Source organism: Nanorana parkeri, unplaced genomic scaffold, assembly GCF_000935625.1.
Source record: "Nanorana parkeri isolate BGI_ZX_2015 unplaced genomic scaffold, ASM93562v1 scaffold2790, whole genome shotgun sequence".
Lineage (NCBI taxonomy): Eukaryota > Metazoa > Chordata > Amphibia > Anura > Dicroglossidae > Nanorana > Nanorana parkeri.
Window position 1 is genome coordinate 69,094 of NW_017309058.1, and position 24,436 is coordinate 93,529.

General features: G+C 41.4%; 1 protein-coding gene across 1 annotated transcript in view; it reads right to left on the reverse strand.

Annotated features, from left to right (window-relative positions):
* LOC108802317 (olfactomedin-like protein 2B) overlaps positions 1-20,796 on the reverse strand; it is a gene marked incomplete at its 3' end in the record, with an annotated part of 82,144 nt that extends 61,348 nt beyond the window's left edge. The window contains exons 1-2 of the mRNA XM_018574182.1: positions 20,667-20,796; positions 19,666-19,784 (exon numbers count right to left, since the gene is read on the reverse strand). Of these exons, the coding sequence (XP_018429684.1) occupies positions 19,666-19,784; positions 20,667-20,796 (249 nt within the window). The remainder of the gene's footprint in view (positions 1-19,665; positions 19,785-20,666) is intronic.
* Between the last annotated feature and the right edge of the window lie 3,640 nt (positions 20,797-24,436).

The following is a 24,436-nucleotide window of genomic DNA, read 5'->3' on the forward strand; positions in this document are numbered from 1 at the left end:
ATATATATATAAATAAATATACACAACCCCAATTCGAAAAAAGTTGGGACACTGTGAAATCTACATAAAAACAGAGCGCAATGATTTGCAAATCTCATAAACCCATATTTTATTCACAATAGAAAATTAAAAACATATAACATTTTAAACTGAAAAAATTTACCTTTTTAAGAAAAAAATAAGGTAATATTCAAATTGATGGCAGCAACACATCTCAAAGAAGCTGAGACAGGGCCATGTTTACCACATTTTAACAACACTCTGTAAACATCTGGGAACTGAGGAGACCAGTTGCATGAGTTTTGGGAGAGGAATGTTTTCCCATTCTTGCCTGATATAGGATTCTAATTGCTCAACAGTCCTGGGTCGTCTTTTTTGTATTTTTTCTACTACAAAGCCATGCTGTTGTCAAAGAGTATGTGGTTTAGCATTGTCCTGCTGCAGTATGCAAGGTCTTCGCTGAAAAATACATCATCTGGATGGGAGCATATGCTGCTCTAAACCCTGCATATAGCTTTCAGCATTGATGGTGCCTTTCCAGATGTGCAAGCTTCCCATTCCATATGCACTAATGTACCCCCATACCATCAGAGATGTAGGCTTTTGAACTTCATGCTGATAACAAGATGGAAGGTCCCTCTCCTCTTTAGTCTGGAGGATGCAGTGCCCATGATTGCCAAAATGAATGTCAAAATTTGACTCGTCTGACCGCAGAACAGTTTTCTTCTTTGCATGATAGAACTTTAACTGGCATTTTTGGATAGCACGGCGAACTGTGTTCATAGAAAGTGATTTTTAGAAGTATTCCTGAGCCCATGCAGTGATGTCCATCACTGGTTCATACCTGCTTTTAATGCAGTGTCGTCTGAGGGCCTGAAGATCACAAGCATCCAATATTGCATTTTAGCCTTGTCCATTGGGCACAGAGATTTCATCAGGTTCTCTGAATCATTTGAAGATATAATGTACTGTAGATGATAATATATTTAAAGTCTTTGCAATTTTATGTTGAGGAATATTATTCTGAAACTGACATTTTTGGGGTGCAGCTTTTCACAGAATCGGTGAACCTCCTGCCATCTTTATTTCTGAGATACTCTAACGCCCTAAGATGCTCTTTTTATACCCAATCATGTTACTGACCTGTTGCCAATTAACCTAATTAGTTCTTTCAGCTCTTCCTTGTTAGTACCACCTACTTCGTCAGCTTTTTGTTGCTCTGTCTCAACTTTTTTGTGACATGTTGGTGCTATGAATTTCAAAATGACCTTATTTTTTTCTTAAAATTGTACATTTTCTCAGTTTAAACATGTGATATGTTTTCTATTTTCTATTGTGAATAAAATATGTGTTTATATATATACCGTATGTATAATATTTATTTAGAACTGCTAACTATTTTCTCGTTATCTAATCACATTATATCTGTATATTGGTCAGCCCTCAAAGATATAATTTGATATTTTCCTATTGATTCCAAAATATAGGATTTTTTAGCAAATCAATCTACAGCTTTGGGATTAATAGTTGTAACTAATACTTCTGTCTCTTTTTTTGCAATCTATTTCCCACCACTCATTCCTCTAACGCCAAGTATTCCTCCTTCTTTTGTACACCCACAGTTTCTGGAAAAAAATGGAATAAAAAAAGCAGCACAGCTACCTAAAGAGACACCGCTGTTTTTATTGGGGAAGCTCACCAGATGTGCATAAAAGTAAGCATATATTATTAGCTTTTATCTTCCTATAAGAGCTTCCAAACAAGGTTTCAGCTTTCACTTTTCTCAGGGGCCTAGGGATACTGGATGTTGCACAAGTGCTTCACATTTCTGCCTTGATTTTAATAGAACTCTCTATACTAAAAGTTATAAGTAGTCAAGGAGTTGTGAACCCCTGAAGTATGCACAGATTTCACATGTAGATACAAAGAGTAATGGTTTAGAAACCCCCTTTAATGTCTCAAGCCAAACAATAGCATTACCAATATGTAAAAGAGGGACAACATCCAGCACAATGTATATAGGAAATGGACAAACCACTGCCCTGTCCTCAGATATGTGGACCATTAAGAATTTATATACCAAAAATGATTGGTTAAACTCAGAATTGTTTTTTTCACCTTTTCTTTTATACTGGCTTTCTTAAATAGCAAACAGAATAATTCAGATACAAGATAAAGGTTTTAGTGCAGAATAACACTTTTGTAATTAAATAGAACCTATTCATACTGTAGATATCTGTACATCAGACCAAAAAGAGGGACAGTTCAGGAGGAAAGAAGGACAGAGGGATTTGGTTACAAATAAGGAACAGTACCTCCAAGAGAGGGACAGTTGGGAGGCATTGGTAACATCCTTTAAAGCAGGGGTGCCCACAAGGTCGATCGCGATCTACCAGTCGATCGTGTAGCGATCACTGGTAGATCGCCATGTCCTCTCCTCCCGCCGCTTCTCTGGATATTTCGTTGGTAGATCTCAATGAGCTCGTCATTTGAAAAGTAGATCTCCAGACGAAAAATAGTGGGCACCCCTGCTTTAAAGAATAATAAACAATAGATAAATAGATAACACAAGAAAAATAATAGCAAGATTCAATTATTCTTACAAAAAGAGATATATTAAATGCCTAGTATTGAAAGTGTAAACCCCAGACTGAATATTATGCGCTCTAGGGGCCTTCATATTGACCATGATTTGCATGTTTTTGTAAAGGTGTTACTTTGTTGATTTTTCATTATATGTATACCACGATGACCTGTCAACTGAGTAGGAGAAAATGTTAGGGCTACTTCCTGTGAGCACAGGAAAATGTCCATTCCTGTGAGCACAGGAAAATGTCCATTGTACTGGCTGTGACATTTGTCCATCTACTGCCAACCTATGATGCATCAGAACAATTAAAGATTGGTTACTAACTAAATAAGGCAAAATGATATGTGGTATATTATTATATTAGCTGAAACAAACAAAATGTTTTAATTAGGTTTAACACATTTTTAACCCAATTCTGTTCTCTTATTAAACCCTCTTGAGCATTTACTTGCGCTACTGTTTAAAGCCATTTGGCTGAAAAAGGAAACTGTAATTATGGTAGCCTAAGAACAAAATTGCACTATTTACAATTTAATTCAATCCAGAGATCAGAGACAACAGAGTGACAGCAGGGAAGAATACATTCTATAGCGAAATCAAACAATTTAGGGGTCTTTAGTTTAATGGAAGAAGGTAAAAAAAGAGTGCCAGATAGTAACACTCTAGCATTGTGTACTGTTTAGGTAGCCATTTATATTTTTTTGATACTCTAGCAGAATAGTAAGGTTCTATGGTAGTTTCCAAACTGTAACATTTCCAAAAGCCTTTTCTGTGATCAGAAGACACTGTACACAGTTTAACTGTTTTTGACTAAGGGGGTTATTCACAAAGGAGCTGAAAGATCCAGCAGTAGCTTCAGACAAACTGAAGAGCTGCTGTATGGGCTATTCACTATAGCCCATACAGCAGCTGAAGGCGGCCAGAGCGGCACAGCTGAGCTGAAGGCATATGCTTCGGCTCAACTGACACCCGAAGCAGGGCGAATGGCCGGCCGTAAGCCCCGCAAATGACAGCTGGGCGGAGCTCCGCTGCGTCCAAATGACATGGGGACACTGATCTGTCATTAAACAATATCAACTGGGCGGAGCCGTCTGTGACGTCACAGCTGGCTCTGCCCAGTTGTTACTCATTGGCCGGGACCTGCTAGAAGACTCTAGCAGGTGCCAGCCAATAGAAAACAGTTGGGGCGGAGCTAGCTGTCACTGCTAGCTCCGCCCAATCGTTTTTTTTGACTGAGCCAAAGCGACAGCCGAAGTGTGGAGAAAGGTCTCACGGCTCGCACATGACCTGGGGGATGCTGATCTGTCATTAAACAATAAAAACTGGGCAGAGCCGGCCGTGATGTCACAGCTGGCTCTGCCCAGTTGTTACTCATTGGCCGGGACCTGCTAGAAGACTCTAGCAGGTGCCAGCCAATAGGAAACAGTTGAGCGGAACTAGCTGTCACTGCTAGCTCTGCCCAATTGTTTTTTTAATATATTTTTTCTTTTTTTTTTTTAAATCTTTCTTTTTTCATGTTAGTATTTATTTACATTTGAAAAAAATGTTTTCAACTATTTTTCCCCAACTTTTTTCACTATTTTCTATTCTGCTCTGTACTACGGATGTACCAAGCAGAATAGCCGAGTCGAATGCCGCGAGGCGGCATTTGGCTATTCACTCACTGCAGTTCGGCCCCTATCCAACATCTGGATCGGCTGAGTCAAAGTCCTTCTGCACTTCGGCTCAGCCAAACATGCAGAGCATGCCGACTGAAGTACATCCGAAGGCAGTCAATGTGCGGGTGAATAACCCCTTAAATCTTTAAAGCATATACATACTAATCTAAAAGGGAGCATAAAATAAGCAAACTTGCTGATTTACTGCTGGTGATAACCCCCATTTCAGTATCCAATCTGCTCAAAATACTCATACAGATGTTAGAATTATCATTTAAAGTGTATTTCCACTTTCTCAGACAATTTGGGATAACACCTATTTTATATTTGTTACATGTCCCCATTCACATTGCATAAGCTAAAAAAAAATGCTTCTTGCAGTTTAAATTGCTTTTAATCGGGTTAGGGTTTTAAGGGTTAAAATGTCTTCTTGTTTCTATTTCTTTTAAATGTTAGGAGGGGCTGTGATGGGTGAGGGGTTTTGTCCATTCAGAGATGGCTTGTCCATTGTATGTTAATAAAGCTTATCAGATAAACACACTCTTCACATTTCTTTACAAAACTTTCCATGGTGAGAGACCACCGTGAAAGGGCTAAGAAAAACCTGGAATCAGCTATCTTGCCTGATTTAAGAAAACATCTAAAGGTATAGTTGAGAGCTTTATTGCTGTTTTTTTGCTTTGAGTGCTGTTTAGTGTTTGAGCTATATTATCAGCTCACATTCTAAGTCCTCCGTGGTCACCCAGAAAGTGTCATCCATACCCGACCACCACTCAGTGGAACATCCTAGATTTTATTCTCTCCCTCAAATTTCTGCTACACAGGTGCTGCTGTTCAGCTCAGTATAAGTGCTGAAACTTCCAGCATCTTATACATGGAAGAGAGCTATCTACACTCTATATTGTTTGAAACGTGTGTTTACACTAAATTGGGAGCTATATGTGATACTATGCATATTAATATATCTTGTACCACACTGAGCATGCCAAACTGTTTTTTTTTTTTTTCTGCACGTGGTACTCTCACTTCCCTTTTGTGTTCCTTAATGGTTTGGCTTAAAATGAATAAGGCCCCTGCTGTTCTCCAGTTGATACATATTACTTTTTTCTTACAATATTATGCAGCTGAATGCCTTCAGAAATGTTTTGGGATAAAATATTGTAAGCTGCAGTTCTTATAATGTCAATTAACCAAAGTGCTGCCTTCTTTTTCTCAAATTAGGTGTAGCCCTTAGTAGCCAAAAATGGTCATATTGAAGATTTATTCCTCTCAATTCGCCCCACTGTTTCATTTGACTTTGATATAAAGATATATAGAAAATATGTGTCTACATCATTATGGCAGCCATGCAGGCCACTTTATCATGCTGATTTTCACAAAAATGTCACCCTAAGCTTGTTATATATTTGTAAAGTCATGTCTGTTTACATTCCACTGAAGTCCACAAATCTATTTTAGGTCCTCTGTACCCTGGAAACCCCCAACACAGGTGCAGGTCAACCTTTGGCTTGCTCAAACCACCTCACGTAGCACATAGTCCAAGGGGCTGGAAACCGCACTCCGAAACATCCCATTGTAAACTATTTTCAATCTCAGCAGTTAAGCATGGCTCTTTAGAGCTCCTCCCTCTAGCCTGCTTCACTCATAAAAGGTTTAATCTTAAAATCCTTGGGCTTTTATGACTAGGCTCTAGACAAGCAAACTTGTTAGACGGAGGAGCTCTAGTTAGCCATGCTAGGCTGCTAAAAGTGGTAAGAGGTAATAAAGTTTGCTATGGAGTATTTCAACGTGTGGTCTCCTCTTTTTTGGATTATGTGCTATGTCCGTTTTGTATAACATCTATGGGTCATTTTTAAATTCTGCTACATACCTGAAATTATCTACAAACCCATTCCACCTTTTTCTAAAATGAGTCCCATATGTGATAACACATTAAGCCATATAATATATGGCACCCTGTTACTGTGAGATTAGACTCTAAATAACTGTTCTTCTTCCCCATCTAACAAACCTACTACCCAGTAAAGGGTGGATATCCCTTACGTTGGAACAATTATCTGACTCTATCCAACTCACCCTCATTCACAATTCAGAAAATGCTTTTTTTCGGTGAATAAAAATATGAAAATCTTACTATGAAGTTTTTTCTGTAGGAATTATATAAAGAACCATTGATGCTGATCTTTACAATACACTAATGTGTCCAAAAATACTATTTCCATTACACTTGAATGGAGCAAGCAGCCCAGGGTGACAACGCTGCTCATCCATAGATTCAATATAGTTAGTGAGCATTGTCACCCTAGGGCAGAAAGTGTGTTAGGATCACTAGGTAAAGATAAAGGGAAAAACCCTGAAAAAATATAATTAGGGAGGCAGCCTCTACATCTAACTGGTAAGCTGCATTAAATACATTTTTCGTTCTTCAGTTTAGGTAGACATTTAAAGTAGTCAAAAGAATACTAAAGACAAAACTTTTTTTTTGTTTTGGATAGAGTGGAGAGGGATTTGAACACCTGTCAGGTTTTTTTTTTAACTGTTGTCTATGCCCCGTTAGGGAGATTCATCCTTGCAATTTGTCCTGGTGACCATTATTACTGACAGTGGAAGTGAAAGAAAATAGCAAATTTTGAGTTGTCATCAAAACAAAAATAGAGGGGAAATCTTCCAAAGGGGACCTTGGTGACAACCAGGGATTTCCCTCACTTTGGAAGACTTTCTGATCACATCCTGTTGTGGCTATGGGTCAGGAAGTGAAATCTCCACAAATGGATACAAATGGGAAAAAATGCTGGCTTTAGTTTTACTTTAAGGCAAATGTTTGTGCAAGTCTTTGCTGTGATATAGCCAAGAGACACAGTTGTAAAGGAAAAGTAGCTAGTACCATTTTCTTTGATCTGTGAGGGGGCAGAATATAAAGAGAGAGGAAGCAAAGAACTTGAGCAGAAAAAATGAGGGAGAATGAAAAATGGAAAGAGTGTACAGTGGTTAAAAGTTTGGCACTAACAGTGGAAAGGGGAGTCTTCAGTCAAGGCAAGGGAAGTGTAACATGTGTTTAATCCACATCTTTGCATGAAGTAATGTATAAAATACTTACCATGTAGACTTGAAAAGTACTTGAGTTGGCATTCAATAAAGTGTTAGACAATGGAGTTACAAAACTACAGACTTTAGGAAAGAAGAATGTAAGCAATTCAGAGAAGTGTTTATTTTTCAGACTGGGAGGGTATATTGCTAAATAAAGGTACCATACCCAAATGAGAAAAGGTGACAAGACAAGCAACAATACATACTTGATATACTGTTGGCAGTTCTTCTCCCCAGCAGCTGGCAAATTATTTATTATTTCTATCTGCCAGTTGACTTTGATTTTATCTGTTTTATTGTATCTACTGGATTTTTTTTACCTTTATATTTTTTTGAATTAAAAAAAATCAGTCATTCTGTGAAAGCTATCGGCTTGACTCACCACATACAGGCTGGTATCCCTATGACTTTAGTTTAACTTATGCTCGACTGTCCATATTGTCCAGGTTGAAAAGGCATCATCTCCTTTTTTCATTTTTTGTGGGGTGTTCTTGTAAATGCAAATTATATACCGTATTTTGCGGTCCATAAGACGCACCGGACCATAGGACGCAGGGAGCACTCGAGACTGTAGCTTCTGTGACAGCTTCTATGACAGAAGCTGTGACAGAAGCTGCAGTTAGTGACCGCTGAGACAGGTGGCGCTGTGATTACAGCGCCACGGTCTCAGTGATGACACAGAGCAGGCGAAGAACGTCTATTCTTCGTCTGCTCTATGGTTATCTCGATCGTCGCCGCTGCTCGGTTTTAATACGAGTGATCTCATTAGATCACTCGTATTAAACGGGCAGTGGCTCCTGCTGCTGAACTCGATCGCCGCCGCCGCTGCTCGGCTTTAAGACGAGTGATCTCGTTAGATCACTCATATTAAACGAGCAGTGGCTCCTACTACTCGCCCGGCGCCCGAAACTGCATGTCTCGGGCGTCGGGATTCGCTCCATAAGACGCAGGCACTTTCCCCCCCTCCTTTTGGGGGGAAAAAAGTACGTCTTATGGAGTGAAAAATACGGTAGATGATTGTCCTTTAAAATACATTTTCAAACCCACAGTTTTATTAAGTGTCCACAAATAAATATTCAAACATCACCAATGCAATAAATAATACCCAAAATGCATATTCACTCCAATGATTAGACAAGCACTTACCCACTCTGAGATCCTTCATTCACAGAGCAGGTAAAAATGTTTGAAGGGCTGGATGAAAAAATCTCATCACCGCACTTCATAAATTCATTGTACAACAGAAAAGGTGTCAGGGAACAGGACACCTCCAGGTGGCACCGTGGAGCTGGAGCAGATCCTGCAGTTCCAGTGCTCACCTGCAGGTGTCTCTGGGCAGTCAGTGGCTGTCTGGGACTTAAGCACCTCCAGGTTGCGTTGTGACGCTGGAACCTGGACCTGCAGCTCCAGGGGTCACCTGCAGGTGTCTCTGCAATTAGGCATCACCTGCTGATGATCTGGGAGAGTATTTAATCCCTCCCTGCAGTGAGCATGGTGCCACAGTATTGTCGCCATTTCCTGTATCCTCTTTCCTGTGACCTGTATCCTGTTTCCTGTGACCTGATTCCTGTGACCTTATTCCTGTGACCTGTTTCCTGCATCCTGGTGCCCCCTTGCACCCTGGCCATTGCTCAGTGGCTCCCCTTGTGTTTCCTTGCTCCCCAGGTTTCACTTGCCCTGTTGTCTGTGATTTTTTTTTTGCATTTAGTTAGGTATTATTAGTTGTTTGTGGTTACATGTGGGTGTTGGTGGGGTTGTTTGTGTTTATATGATTTCGGTGTGTCTAATAAACTATACGTTCATAAGCTCATAGGCATTGTCTGGTGTGGTCACGCATTTGGTCCTCCCGTGTGGGTACCTGCATGCGGTGTGGGGACACCCGCGCACGGTATCTTGACAAAAGGTAATAAGCACTCTCCAATGGCGGTTTAGAAGAGTCTCCTCTATCTGGAACCAAATCAGTGACCTTATGTAGATTAGGTAAGAAGCCTCTTTGGACACATTATTTGCAGTTTGTTATTATTCTTTAAATTATTCCCCACCACCTCCATCCAAGTTCTTATACTCCATGCTGATGATATCCAGTTAAATACAGGCTTTTAATATGAATTAATAGGTTTTGCCCATGCCAGGAGAGCTTCCCCATGGGCAGCGCAATGTAGATCTGCCATGAGTGCGGACAGGTCAGTATGAAGCATGAGGTATGCATTCCAAAAAAGGGAAACAAATTTTAGATCAGAGCAATATCCTGGCTGTCACTCAGATAGCAAGTAAGGGGAAATCTCCTCAAAAGAAACACATCAATGAAAACCTTAGAGAGGGTCTAAACCTATATTCCTTCAAAATATAATTGGCAATTAAGCTACAATGACCGTGAATTTCCTGTCTAAATCATTTGGAGCAATAAAGAAGGTATGTATGGCTTACTATGTTTGTATCGTAGTACTTCTTTGGGTAAATTCAATGCACAGTTTTACATTCACTTTCACTCTTTTAAAGAAGTTTAATCTTAACCTTTGGAACTTTTTCTTCTATCTTTTAGAAGGTTGCCCAGAGACTGGGAGTGATTTGCCCAGTCAAACAAACTATTCATTATTGACACTTTTCTATATATTATAGTGCATAGGTTCCCAGTCTCGTCTTTACAAACTGTAAGGCCTAAGAAATTAATAGGAGGACAACTGATTTCATGCAATGTTGTTTTTTAAGTTACAAGAAAACAGAAAAGTGTCTTGGGGCCATCCCAAAGAATGACGCCATTATCAAAATATCTGTTCTACATCTGTATGTGGGCTGTATACGAGGTCATATTTCCAAAATAAAAGCAACTATGACCTCCCACTAGCCCAGGAACAAATTAGCATGAACCAACACTGTTTCTATTTTGTTTCTCCAGAACTGAAGGTAGAATGCTCCATTGAAGAAAAAAAAGTTATGCTCTGATACAAATCACAAAAACCCTTCCAAATATTAATGTGGACCGATCAGTTACTTTAGAAGGCTGGATGAATAAATTGCTGACATTCATTAATATACAGCAAACATACTGTATATTATACACACACCTAAATCAGCACCTTTGAGCTTGCCCACTGGGACAAGCACATCTGAACTATAAAACCACTCTCATCCACAACACAAAGCTGCTCCACTCTTGAGCATGTAACCCAATTTTTATTCAATACAAGTATATGATCACAAAGCCATCATATACACTAGCAAAATCACCCCCATGCATAAAAAATGTTAAAAATCGGCACCCCAAAGTGGGATAATAAAATCATAGAATCGCAAACATTAGGTCAATATCATAAATAAATATATAATATAGCCAGCCAATGCTTCATAAAGCCTTGCTATAGTGATGATTCTCCTCATCAAAAATGTGCAAATATTTGCAAATACCTGTTAAAATACCTGTTCGCAAAACAAACACAAATGCCAAACGTGCTTGCATCGCCATTACTAGCTCCTTCTGGCAGCTGGGCAGAGCCAGGCGTGATCTTGCGGCTGGCTCCAGCCACTTGCAGAGAGATCAGCGTCCCTCGTTACCAGCTAACCAGGTACACTGATCTCCAGACAGCAAACTCTCCCTGGCGCTCCGTGAGTCTCCTCCCGCTGCCGGCCGCCAAGGAGAGAAACACTGCTTTTTCTTTTTTTTTGAGTCGTGTCAGAATAGGAAAAAAAATTAGTTTTTCCTATTTTCCCAGTAAGGTCCGGTCCTGAGCACCCCCCCCCGGTGGAATATGCGGCAGTGTAGGGTCCCGGGGCCCCGCACTGCCGACGGGCTTCTCGTCCCTAGTAACAGGCCGCGTCCCTAGTAACAGGCGGCGGGAGAGGAGAAGTGTGTGCCACGTGGCAATTGTGCACGATACCGCGTGGATTGCCTCGCTGTTACGGAGTTGACCATCACTGACGAGCGCACTGTGGGTGCCATTATTTTCTAAGGGCACCCCAGTTGCGACGGGCGGATCCGTGCAGCCGGGCATCGTGTATCGCAAAAAGAAGGTACATGTACAGTTGTGCACCGGCCCTTATATATTTTCATGATGGCATTTAGAAGGAAGAAATGTTCAAATCAGTGTAACAGACTGTCAGTGTGGATTTTCTGTTCTAAACTGCAGCTGGGTTATTTATCCATATAACAAGCATACAAGGTGAATTTCATTATGCAGACATACGTCCTTAATAAATGAAACCAAAATATAAACACTTTTACTATCCTGCTGGGAATGTTGATTTAACACACGGAGGAGAAGAGGGAACATCCTGATGAGATCTAAGCTGTGCAGGGGGCTGGAAATTGGTAACTTTGGAATGGAATGAAAATGATGCAAGCCAGTAAGGCTGATTTACTAGCAGAGTGAAAAAAGTTCTCTTAGAAAGCTAATTAAAGATAAGCTGAGTACATAGTTATGTGTAAGATAGTTTAGAAACACGATTTTACCTGGGATGATTGGATAACTGAAGTGAACACAGATTTTCTTTGTCCAGAGTTCCTGGAAATCATTATTATATTAGCTAATACAGTTAAACCCTTACTCTGGGCAGTTCCAAAATCATAAAATTCACCCATTATCACCCCCAGGCTTTAAAAGGATCTATTGCTATTTTTTTCTATTAGATTACCACAAGGAAATATATACCTTACCCCAGGGCTCGACAAATCCCAGGTGCCAGGTCGCCATGGTGACTAGAAATTACATCCTGGCGCCATCGCTTTTGTCAGCCCATTCACTGTCATCGGCAGCCAACTCTGCCTCCTGCACCCCTGAATCAGTTCTGCTCCTCCTGTTCTCCCCGCTGGGAGCCTGCTGCATGCTGCGGTCTGTGTCCCCTTCAGTCCCCGCTGCTCTATCTGCCTGTATCAGCAGAGGCAGCGAGAATCGAAGGGGACACAGGCCGCTAAAGCCGGTGCCCAGCGGGGAGGAGAGACTGCTGTGCCCCTGCTGCGCCCCTGCTGCGCCCCATCTGGCAGCACTGCACCCCCCCTGTGCCCCTGCTGCACCTCCCCTGTCCCCCTTTTTGGGTCAACTGCCCATCCAGTGGCAGACAACAATAGCCAGCTTGCTATTGGCTATTTTAAATTGAGGTAGCCAATAGCGGGCTGACTTTTGCTCCCACCCACTGCCTGCTGTCAATCAGTTCCTTCCTGTGCTGATTGACAGCAGGAAGTGAGTGGGTGCAACAGCCAGCCTGCTATTGGCTATTGCAATTTGAAATAGCCAGTAGCAGGCATGCTATTGCTCCCATCCACTGCCTACTGTGTTTACATTCAGCTGTCTCAGCAGGTAGCTGTCATTCCCAGCTAAAGCTACTGAAGTGGAAAAGTGACACTGGGGGTCTCATAGACCTCAAGAGAACCGGTAATCTCCAATGTGCTATCACACAGGGGGCTTGTGAGCCCCTCCCATGTTATAGCAATGAAGTCAAGTAAAAAATAAAGTAAAATTAAATAAAAAAAAATAATCTGGCTCCTAACTTTTTTAGCTGGCTCCTAGATTCAAAGCAAATTTGTCAAGCCCTGCCTTACCCCGTGGTTCTGCAACAGCTGGTGGCCTGGTCCTCTTCTCTACTCAGTGCTGGAATGTGGATGTGCACTCTTACCATTGGCCATGTACCATCTCAATGAGATGGCCACTGGGCCTGCGCTACTGTGTGTGATGATGTCTGTGAGAGGGGAGGTGACAAGAGTGATTGGAGACCAGTAAGAAAGAAGGCTCCAGGGGACCAGTCTCACAGCTGGAACTGGTAGGGAGAGATATGTTCCATTGTAAGTGATTTAATCAACATTCAAAATAGCTTAAAAACATTTTGACTTTATTATCACTTTATCTTGATTAGAAATGAGAACATGTATGCAAAATATCAAATTGTGCAACAGAAATCTATGCTACGATTTCAACCTCTGTGCTTTATACTGATAAAGATATCCATTTTCTATGTTCAATTACTGTGTGTCTGAGCTTATTTATTTGATGGCACATTTTCCAATCATCAGTAAAATGTGATCTATAGTTATAAATACTCTTTGTAATGGTAGTAGTAAGACAAAGCTGACTATAGTTCACTCTCTTATTCTAAGCTTCCTTTATTGTCTCAGTTTGCCAGTGTCTGTGTTCATTTTTTGTTTTACTTTTCTGTTAAATAATTGTGAACATGAGTACAAGTCTATTAAAATTCTTCAAGAATGGTGTAACAATGCAGGCAATCAAACACACGTTTGAGTTTTGGATGGCATGGAGCAGGATTACATCATCTAGCAATTTTTTACTATGATCCATGTTTGGAACATTTCTTCTCTTCCCTTCAACAATGGGAGATGTGTGGTGTTGCTGGAAGGAACCCACCATGATTTTTGGCTGACAATGATAGTGGTGCATCCATTCCACAGTATTCTGAGTCTTCCCTCTGTGTTCCATGCTTGAAGAGGGATTTCCAAAACCATGACAACCAATAAGGATGTTTTAACTGGTTTTTTTTTTCGTTTTGAATAAAATAGTGAAGGATTCGAACACCCATTGAGGAGAATTTCTGTCTGGTGGAAAATGTTGTCAATGTAACAGTAACTAAGTGGAAATCTCTCTAACTGACCCATAGATAGTAGTAGCTCTATTCCCTTTCTATTCTATTTTAATTGGAAAAAAAGGTTTGGCTGGGCATTCACTTTGAATCACCAAAAATAGCAAAATTGTCACAACCAATGCTTAAAATTTGAATGATTGCTAACTATTATTGGACCATTTATGGCCACCTTAAATTTTTTAAGGCGCACTCACCCTTTCATCAGCTTCAGGCATTAGACCTCAGTGAGGGCTCAATATATCGTCTTTCTTTTTTTTTCCATATCAACTTTTTATTAACATTTATGTATTCATTACAAATGTTTACAGAGAAAAGTACATGATTAATACAATATTAACATTACGCACTACAATACACGAAATAAATTAATTAATTAATTTTAAAAAACAAGAAAGGGGAAGGTGGGGAAAGAGGAACGGGAGAGAGTTCCTCCACATTTCCTTTACAGTAACTATATAATTAATTTCCCTGTGTAATTACCTGTGTGAAAAAGTGAGAAAAAAACCAAAAATTAAATATGCGCTCCCTAATGAAAAAATAAAAATAAAATAAGAAGTGCATATATGTGCTTACTAATGCAAAACGACATATAATATATATATATATCGTCTTTCAACGTATTATTCATTACTTGTTGTAGTTGTACACTACTTTAAGTGGACCTGAACTAAAAGAAAGATTGCCTGCACAAAGATCACAGGCAAACATGATGACTAGCCTGCTTTTTAACCACTTGAAGTCCGTGGTGTTAAACCCCCTTCCTGTCCAGGCCATTTTTCAGTATTCAGCGCTGGGGTACTTTGACTGACATTTGTTCAGTCATGCAACGCTGTACTGAAATTAATTTTATACAATTTTTTGGGGACACATGGAGCTCTCTTTTGGTGGTATTTAATTACCGCTGAGGTTTTTATTTTTTACTATATTAAGGAAAAATTAAAAAAACAAAACGGTTTCCACTATATTAAATTATAAAACATTTATATTTACCCAATTTTTTGGTAAAATATAAAAGGCGGGGTCACGTCAGGTAAAAAGAAACCAAACATGTCAAGCCTTAAAATTGCACGCACGCGTGAAACCTCAAAAAAGTACCATACCCAAAATTGGCCATAGGCGACGCTTTAAAAGCTTTTACCACTCATCAGTTTAGTGTTATCAGTGATTGATGGCCCTGATATGATTGCTCTCACTCCAACGTTCACGGCGATATCTAACATGTGTAGAGGAATTTTTTGTTTTCGCGCGCTGGCGAATCGAACGCTTATTTACATTTATATGTGCGTAAACGTGGGGGTGGGGGACTTTTTAGAGTAAAGTTTTTTTACTTTTTTTTATATGTGACTTTTATTTATTTTTACCTTTATTTTGACACTTATTGTTATTGCTATCACATAGGGCGATAACAATCCCCCTATATAAAAGCAAAGGCACACTGACAGGTCCTCTTTATGGAGACCTTAGGGGTCTCTAAGACCCCTAATGTCCCCTGGCGACCCCCAAAGAAGCTGATGAAGCAGAGATCTGCTTCATCAGCTTCTTCTCTCTGGCTATAGGAGCCAGATGACTGACAGGTGAATGCGGAAGTGATGTATTACACATCACTTCCGCATTCACACTACAGATGAGCTACACACTACGCAGATGAGCTAGCGGATCCCGGGATTAAAGGTGAGGGGTCAGGAGGGGGGAGATGGCGGCACTCGCGATTGGGGGGGGGAGGGGGCGCTAAAGATGCTAAACTCCCTCCCATCTTACCTCCTGGCACCCTCCTGAGCTGGTCCCGGGCCACAGATGGGCTAGCGGATCCAGGATTAAAGGTGAGGGGTCAGGAGGGGGGCAGCACTCTAGGTGATGGCGGCACTACAGGGGGGCGAGCAAAACACAACATTCAATCGATCGGCGGCTATAGAGTCGCCAATCGTTTGTATGTGAAACAGCCGGTAACGGCTGTAAAGAACGGACAGGTTTTTCCTGCCCATGCGAGCAGAAAATAAATGCCGTCTGATTACGGCAACCGACCCATGTGAGTCTAACATCCGTCTGTTTTTTGACAACGGGCAGACGGCAAGAGGTTAAGGGCATGGCTTCCAGGTAAAGGGTTTAATAATAATTTGAAGGAAGGGATAAAACCAGTACCAGGTTATTGTTTGTTGTTTTTCCAGTCAGGAAAAATCCCTTTACTTTCTCTCTGGAAGCCGAAACAAAATGTGAATGGAAATCTCCCCAAAGTCTGCATGTCCGGGCCAAAAAATCCACTTCATCCTGCATGTAAGCTAGAATAGACAGTGTGTTAAGTGAACTCAACCATCACAGGAACAAGCGTGGAATGAGTGATCTCTCCCCGTCACACACATAATACTATGGAGCACATACTATTGCAGGCACCTGTGGGATGGCTGGAGGAAGAAAATGACTATCCTTAGGGCTGGAACGCACCGGCAGGCAGCAGGCTCCCCCAAAGCGGTGGAGTGCTCTTCAGGGGCTGGTAGAGCAGTGACTACCTGGCATTCAGGATACTGGCACCTCCTTAATGCCTTTTTTTATTGGATCCCAAGAGGGATTTTTTATTGGACTACCGCACTGCAGCAGGTAGTGACACTGCATGCAGCATTTTTTCAGATCTGAAAAAATGCTGCATGCACTATTTTTTCAGATTGCACTGGACCAGAACGCAGGCACTGTGCCATGTGCAGGGGGGGACTGGGCCAGGGGGCAGGGTGGCAATTGCCCCCCGGGCCTCTGCGATGCCGTCACGAACGGCCCCTCGAACTCCGCTGCTACCTGCACCCGGCCGGCCCGCTGCATCTGATGCGGCTCTATGATCGGCGCGACCGCTGCTCCGCAAGGGGTTGTTCGGGAGGCCCCAGCAGAGGGCCCTCTAACATGCCGCGTCTACCTGGTACAGCCAGCCCGGATCGCCTCTGTATGCGATCCGGGCTGGCTGGATCAGGCAGACACAGTCCTCTAAACGCGCATCCACACATCCACAATCGGCACAGGGACATGGGGAGAAGAAGAAGTAAGGGGGAGCAGGTGTGAGGGAATGACAGCCACCGATAGACAGTCCCGATCTCAGAAGCAAGTTGCTGGAAGACTGCTCAGGTAAGCCTGCATTCCCCTCCCCCCCCCCACCTGGTGCTCTTTAATGTATTGCTGGGATTTGTATTCCTCTATAGCTGATGGTACATTGTGCTGTATATTATACATATGAATACACATTCCAGCAATACATTATACACTGTATGTATAATGTATTGCTGGGATTTATCAGCTATAGAGGAATACAAATCCCAGCAATACATTATACACTCAATGTATAATGTATTGCTGGAATGTGTTGTATCCCTATATACTGTAGCTGGTGGTATTCTGCATTGTGCTGTATAGAGGACTACAAAACCCAGCAATAATGCATTATACAGCGCAATTCAGAATACCACCAGCTATAATGTACTATTGCTGGGATTTGTAGTCCTCTATAGCTGATGCTGTTCTGCATTGCTGTATAATGGTATTGCTGGGAATTGTAGTTCTCTATAGCTGTTGGTAGTCATTATTGCTGGGATTTATAGTCCTCTATAGCTGATGGTATTCTGCATTGTTGTGTAATGTATTGCTTGGAATTGTAGTTCTCTATAGCCAATGCCATTCTGCAATGCTGTATAATGTATTTCTGAGTTAGTGGCAGAACTACCAGTGGCGCAGCAGTCATGCACGTGCACAGCCCTGACGAGGCATCTCCACTACCAGTGTGCTTTAAATTTCCTAAACTGATAAATACATTCACACTACCGTTACATGGATGGCAAAAGTGGCAGACAGGGGCGGGGAGAAGGCGGGGAAGAGGGAGAGCGGGAGGGGGGCCAAGTTGCTGCACCATGGGCCTCTGGGTTGTACTTGCCCCCTGGGCTAAAAGTTGCCAGTCAGCCCCTGGCCATGTGTTCTGGTGCGGACGGGGGGCGTGCCTGTGGTGCCATGGACTTCAATGCACCGCCCCTGAACACAGGAAGCCAGCCAGGATGCGCTCCAGCGCAGGGCACTGGAGCTGGTGTGAATCGGCCTTTAAGGAGGACTCATACAAATGACTAGTGGGGCTCAGCTGTCAAATAGCCAATAGTGCACATTCCTGATACCAGAGGAAAGAGAGTTCTACAGAGTTATCAGTAAGCATCACCTTAGTTTTTACAACTACACAAACACACACATATATCAAAGAGACATGTATTCAGTAATATAAATACGTTAATTCTATATTGGTATGAAAATTGCATGACAATTTTTTATACAAATTGGTTATATTATTTTCTGTAATCCTCAATGTTTTAAGCGGCGCATTCCTTAGTATACTGTAAATATAATCTGTATTCTGACCTGCCACCGCAGATTACTTACAGGCTTTCACAGAAAGGCAGAAAACGTAACAAGAAAATAAACTTTTTCATTATCATAAGAAATACCGCTTGTTTTTCTTTTACAGTAAAGGAAACAAACAAATACCTCTGATATTTAAGCTCAGCAAAACATTTTAACCAATGTGTATAGATAGCCTACGTCTACTCAAAAAAAATTAACAAGCGTTTCCACTGTATAATGAATTCATGCCTGCAAGCTTTCCCTTCTTTTGTACCTCTGTTCCACACTCTCTTTTATATTGTCATTAGGCAGACGTGCACACTAGGCATAAAAGGGAAATGAATGCCTTTGCCCATAGGGACTTTTGTCTTTCTAACCTAGTCTGCAGACATGATGGAATTTGGTTGATATAGGCAATGCTATTTTTCTAAGAAAAAAGTTCCAGTTTTTATATTACCTGTGATTTTCTGTAATCTAAGATGATGTAAGCAAGACTGGAGGTATGGCAAGGGTGTGACATCTGCCTAAAATGTGGCACTAAAAGGTGCCCCTTACCTCAGAAAACTGGGAGTATGGTTCACTTTGCCCGCTTCAGCCATAAAAATCTGTATTGTTTTGGCATTTGGGTTTCATTGTGGAGAATTTCCTTTACTTCCTGTTCTGTAAACACAACAGGAAGTAAAAAGAAATATCTCCAAAGTAGGAAAAATCCCTGGTTGTATGTTTTATCACATCACATCACTGCATTTTGGTGCACTAAAACACACATGGGTTGTAGTGTACCGGCTAAATGCACTAAGGTGTCATTAAAAATGAATGGCACTGAAACACAGTGGCCTCAATTTGGCCATATCCTTGCCATTATTTCACATTCAATCCCATGGGCTAAAAAAGAAAAATGCTTGATTCCCCCATCCTTTTTACCGCAAATTGCCACAACTTACAGATATTAATAGATCCTTAGAAAATTGTCACCGCACCCCAAGTGTACCCATTTCCCCTCTATTTCTGTTCTAGTGACAACTCAAAATTTTGGATTTTTCCCTCACTTTTAGTCTTGGTGACAATGGTCACCATGGCACATGAAGAGGTGGAATCTCCCCAGACAGCAATAACAACTTTACCAAGGTTCTATCTCTTATCTACCTTAACCAAAATGAAAAAAATCTTGCTTTACATACTTTTATTCTGTAACAACTTTAGTTCATGTATCACGTTAGTCTACATACTATATGTTAATGGACTATACTTTTATTATCTAGCTAAATTAAGTCACAAGTAGCCAATGTTAGGTTAGCAGAAAAATGACATATTGACACTGGGTTCTCATTGAAAAGCAGAAGCAGAAGTACTAAGTGACACTACAGAAAGAGATTCAGTGTATGATACCTGGGACAGAATGTTCTCCTGATTCTCAGACTCATCTTTCAGTGTGTCCTCTCCTGATTCCTGAGCGTTGGATTCTGTAACCTCCTTCACCGATGGAGGATTTGTAGATCCCATACATACTCCACCATAAAGTAGAATCAAAAATAATACCAAATTCCTGCTTGGATCCATATGAGCAGCAATAGGCAGCTGTGACTTGAAACCTTCACCTGCGTCCAAAATCTGTTTTAGTTGCGCTGTCAAACGTTGTGCATCCCAAAGCAATAAACACAATTCCACTTATCTTCTTATTCCCATTAACACAAAGTGACCCTGCTAATTCATAACATCACTCTAATGTAAAGGTTGCAAACTGCAATGTACACAAAAGCAAGGCTTAAAAAGAAAATTGATTGTGATGTCCTGCTAGTTTTGTCTTTTTCTTTACTCCTCAAAAGAGTTCAGCCTGCAACATGCTTAACATAGTTTGCCTGCTTGTGCAGTTGTCTGTATGCAGTCCTTCTAAATGGCAAGATGAAAGACGCAGCCAGACAGAGAGGCTGGGGAGGCTTTCTTTAGATCTCAGGTTTCAGCACAAGAAAGGGATGGAGGTGCTGAAGAGCAGAGGATAAGATCTCCAGGCAGGGAGCTTGGAGCAGCTGGGACAGCTTTCTGAGCCTCAGAAAGACTTCTCTACACTGCACAAGGAAGGAGAGGTAGTGGGGAGGAGCTTTTCCTGTATGCTTACTTTTTGGAAAACTTAACGACTTTTCCAGTCGGGAAACTGATACCCAGGTCAATTTATTATGCTGTAATATTTTGATTGCTAGAAACTATTTGAAAATCAGGTGTGTTTTTCTATATAGTAAGTTCTTTGGTGGACATCCCTGCCAAAAAAAACATTACAGCCCTTAATGACAAACTGCAGACACAGCATTTTCTAGCCCATACAGTTCACTCATTACTTAAAGTGACATTCAATGCTTCCCCCCCCCCCGCACAATGCTGCTATAAGAACCTACCGTATTTAATGCCTTCTGGTGCGATCAGCTTCTTCATTCCACTCATTTCCGACAGTCCCTCCAGTGCTCTCTGATCCAGCACAGACTCCTCATGTCCCAGGGAGGCATGCGCTCTGCCAGCTGGGTCCATTCATTGTCATTGTCTGTTTTCTCCCCTTCACTCTACTGCGCGTGCGCCCACACACTCCTTCACAGCCGTTCGGAAAATGGGAGTTCTTCAGCCGGGAGGGAGCGGCACTGGAACAGGTAAGTATTTAGGTATTTGCCTACTTTTCTATTTTTTTTTTTAAATCATGGGGCATTTATCTACTGCTTGTTAGCAGTAGATATATTTTCCAAAAAAAACCTGAAAGACTTTAATTCCACTTTCAGGAGACCCTGTCACCACACATGTGAAATTTAAAAAAAACCTGAATGAAAAAAAGGCTCTTAATTAGGGATGCAGCTATTTTTATTTATTTTTTGCGGTACTCACCGATACTAAATACTGATACCAGAAGTCCCATTAAGGAAGCTAGGTGGCAGTCATTAACCGGGAAGCTGTGCGGCATGTAATTACTTGACTGGCCAATCAGGAAGCCGGGGTGCGGATAATGACTCTCCGTCTGGCTTCCTGGTCAATCAGGAAGCTGGGGGGTGAGTAATAACTTGCCCCCTCCCCCCCGGTTTGCTGATTGGCCAGGAAGCCAGGTACATGCTGCCTCCTCACCAGGTGATTTTCCCCATTGACGGACATGTATCTGTTTACATCAGATTACCCCTGATGCGGCTCGATCCGGTCCGGCAAAATGGATTTCTGATCTGTTCATTTTCCAGGCCTAGCCGGAGTTGGGGATAACCGAGTGTAAATAGATGCCCGTTAGATGCCCATAGACTTAAATTGGGTATCTGAGGCAGGCCCTATCAAACCGCCCCCGGGAAGAAGGGGCCTAACACTCATTCTAAAACTGACACTTACGGCAGTGTCAGATTGCTTTTGCTCTGGCTCCTTATTTCCTCCCCTTTCAAAACATCACAGGCTCTCTCTGTGATGGGAAATTCATCAAAACTTGGGCACGCAGAATCTGGAGCAGTTGTCCATTGCAACCAATCAGCTTCTGTCTTTCATTTTCAAAACTTAACTGAACAAACTCAAGAGAGAAGCTGGTTGGTTGCCATTCTGTCTGCCACAGTTTTGATACGTTCCCCCTAGAAGGTGGAACACTGGAGCAGACAAAATCTGGAGCAGTTGCCCAGGGCAATCAATGAGCTGCTGTCTTCAGCTAAGATTTGAAAATGAAAGAGAGAAGCTGATTGGTTGCCGTGCACAGCTGCTCCAGGTTATGACAGTGGCTGTGAACGCAGGCATTGAGCCAAGCAGCAGTGATAGCAGGTATTTAATAATTCATTAATTACTCGGTAGCAGCTTAACTCAATCTCTCAAAAATGTAATACATCTATCTCTGCATGCTTCAATTAAAATGTTTTGGCTTGTGTCAACTGCCTCCTTTGCTTCAAAATGAACACATTAAAGACCATAGACTCTAGCTAACCTGAATGCACATTTAACCAGAATCCTTTGACATTCGTTGACAGAAAAGTCCATGATGCCCCTTGATGTCAGAGGCAACATGGTGGAGCCCAGCAGCAAACAGAATGGATTTTGTCTGAAAGCACCTTTCTGAGATACCAGCAGGCTGACTGTATCTTGCAAGAATAACAGTTTGCAAGGATGTTACAAAAAAGAGGTGCGATCATTATGGGGCAGCTATACTAGCTGTAAATCTGATCACCAACATCTCATATAAGCTTTAACATGTTAATGTAATTTAAAAATCCATTTCCAATAGTTATAAATCTGCAGCTTTAATTAAAATAACACATGGTTATTCTTCTATGAAGGTCCTTGTTCAGGTACTTCCTGTTATGAAGTTACAACGCTCTGAAATAGTCTCCAAATTATGTTCCTGAATTGACAACCTGTCACATGGCTTTCTCATGAAGACCTCAAGTGACAATTTCAACACGCATTATGAATCATGCCCATGCCTATACACATTATGCAGGCAAGAGCGACTGTTGTCTACACAAAGGAATCATGATCTGAGAAATAATGCCACACAGACAGAGATCGTTAGAGGGTATTTAGACAGAAAGTGGATGCAAAAGGCTGCAGGAGATCATCAGAACCGGGGTACCACAATGGATAAAAAAAGGTAAAAACAACTATGTTATTAAATAAAAATAATTAAATGGCAATTTCTGTAAAAACTAACAGGGTTATTCACAAAGATAGCCGAAGGATCAGCCGTAGTTCCAGCCGCCTGAAGTAGAACCGAAGGGCTGCTGTACGGGCTATTCACTATAGCCAGTGCAGCTCCCGAAGCTGGCCGAGTGGCTCAGTGGAGCCGAAGGCATATGTTTTGGCTCTACTGAGCCGAAGTGAAACCCGAAGCGGGCCGAAAGCCTCACAACTTACAGCTGGGCGGAGCCAGCCGTGATCTCACGGCTGGCTCCAGCCAGTTGCAATGACAGTTCAGCGTCCCCTGGTTACCACCCCGATAGCAAGCAATTGAGCTGCAAGTTTGAAAATGACTTGCTAAACTATTGCAGACTTGCCAAGCTTCACTATTTTGTGGCACAATTACAGCAAGTCTGCATTGCAAGTCTCCAGGCCAGCGAGCTTGCAGAGCTCTTGCTAAGACCTGCAGGACTCTTGCTGTAGACTTGCCAAGCAAATTTGCTACAAATTCAAAAAGTGTCAACTAGAACTTGTGCTGCAAGTGTTCTGCAAGTCTACAACTTGCCAGGAATGTGTGCAGCAAGTTAGCAAGAATTACAATTTAACCCTGCCACAAGTTTGTGGCAAGTTATCCTTGCTATCTGGGCAGGTAGCCAGGGGACGCTGAACTGTCATTACAATGAAAACTCGGCGGCCGGCTCCACCCAGTTGTTATTCATTGGCTGGGAACTGCTAGAAGACTCTAGCAGGTCCTGGCTTATACGAAACAGCTGGGTGGAGCTAGCTGTCACTGCTAGCTCCGCCCAATTGATTTATTTATTTTTATTTTTTAAAGAAACAATTTTTTTTTAGCTCTATCATTGATCTACATTTTTAAACCTTTTTTTTATTTTTTCTACTTTATTTATTTATAAATACACAGATATAGATAGATAGATAGATAGATAGATAGATAGATAGATAGATAGATAGATAGATATCTGTGTATTTATAAATAAATAAATAAATAAATAAAAAAAGCTGCTGCGCTAGGGACACTGGGGTCAAAATGTATGTAAATGAGTGTGCAGCGCTCAGGGTCACCAATAAGTGAACCAAAACTATTAAATACGTGTTATTAACACACAATGAAAGTGCTTATAATCTTTAGTGCATAATCTGCTACCATATCCTGGTGGTAGCCAGTGAGATATTAAATACAAAATTTCACTTCGTGCAAAAAAAACCAAACAACTTATTATACAAGGAATTTTCTTATAATTTTTGTATAATAAGTTTTATTTTTTGCACTTTTGCACGAAGTGAAATTTTGTATTTATTATTTTGTAATAATTGGTGAAACCAAGCACTGTTTTTTTCCCCTTAATGCTGGCTTTTTGAAAAAGCAAACAAGAGAATAAAAAGGTAAAAGGTTTAGTCCAGAATGACACTTTTGGTAGTTAAATAATACATTTTCATAGCGTATTTTTCCGTGTATAAGACGCTACTTTTTCATTAAAATGTTTACCCAAAAATAGAGGGGCGTCTTATACATGGGGGCCGAGAGGAG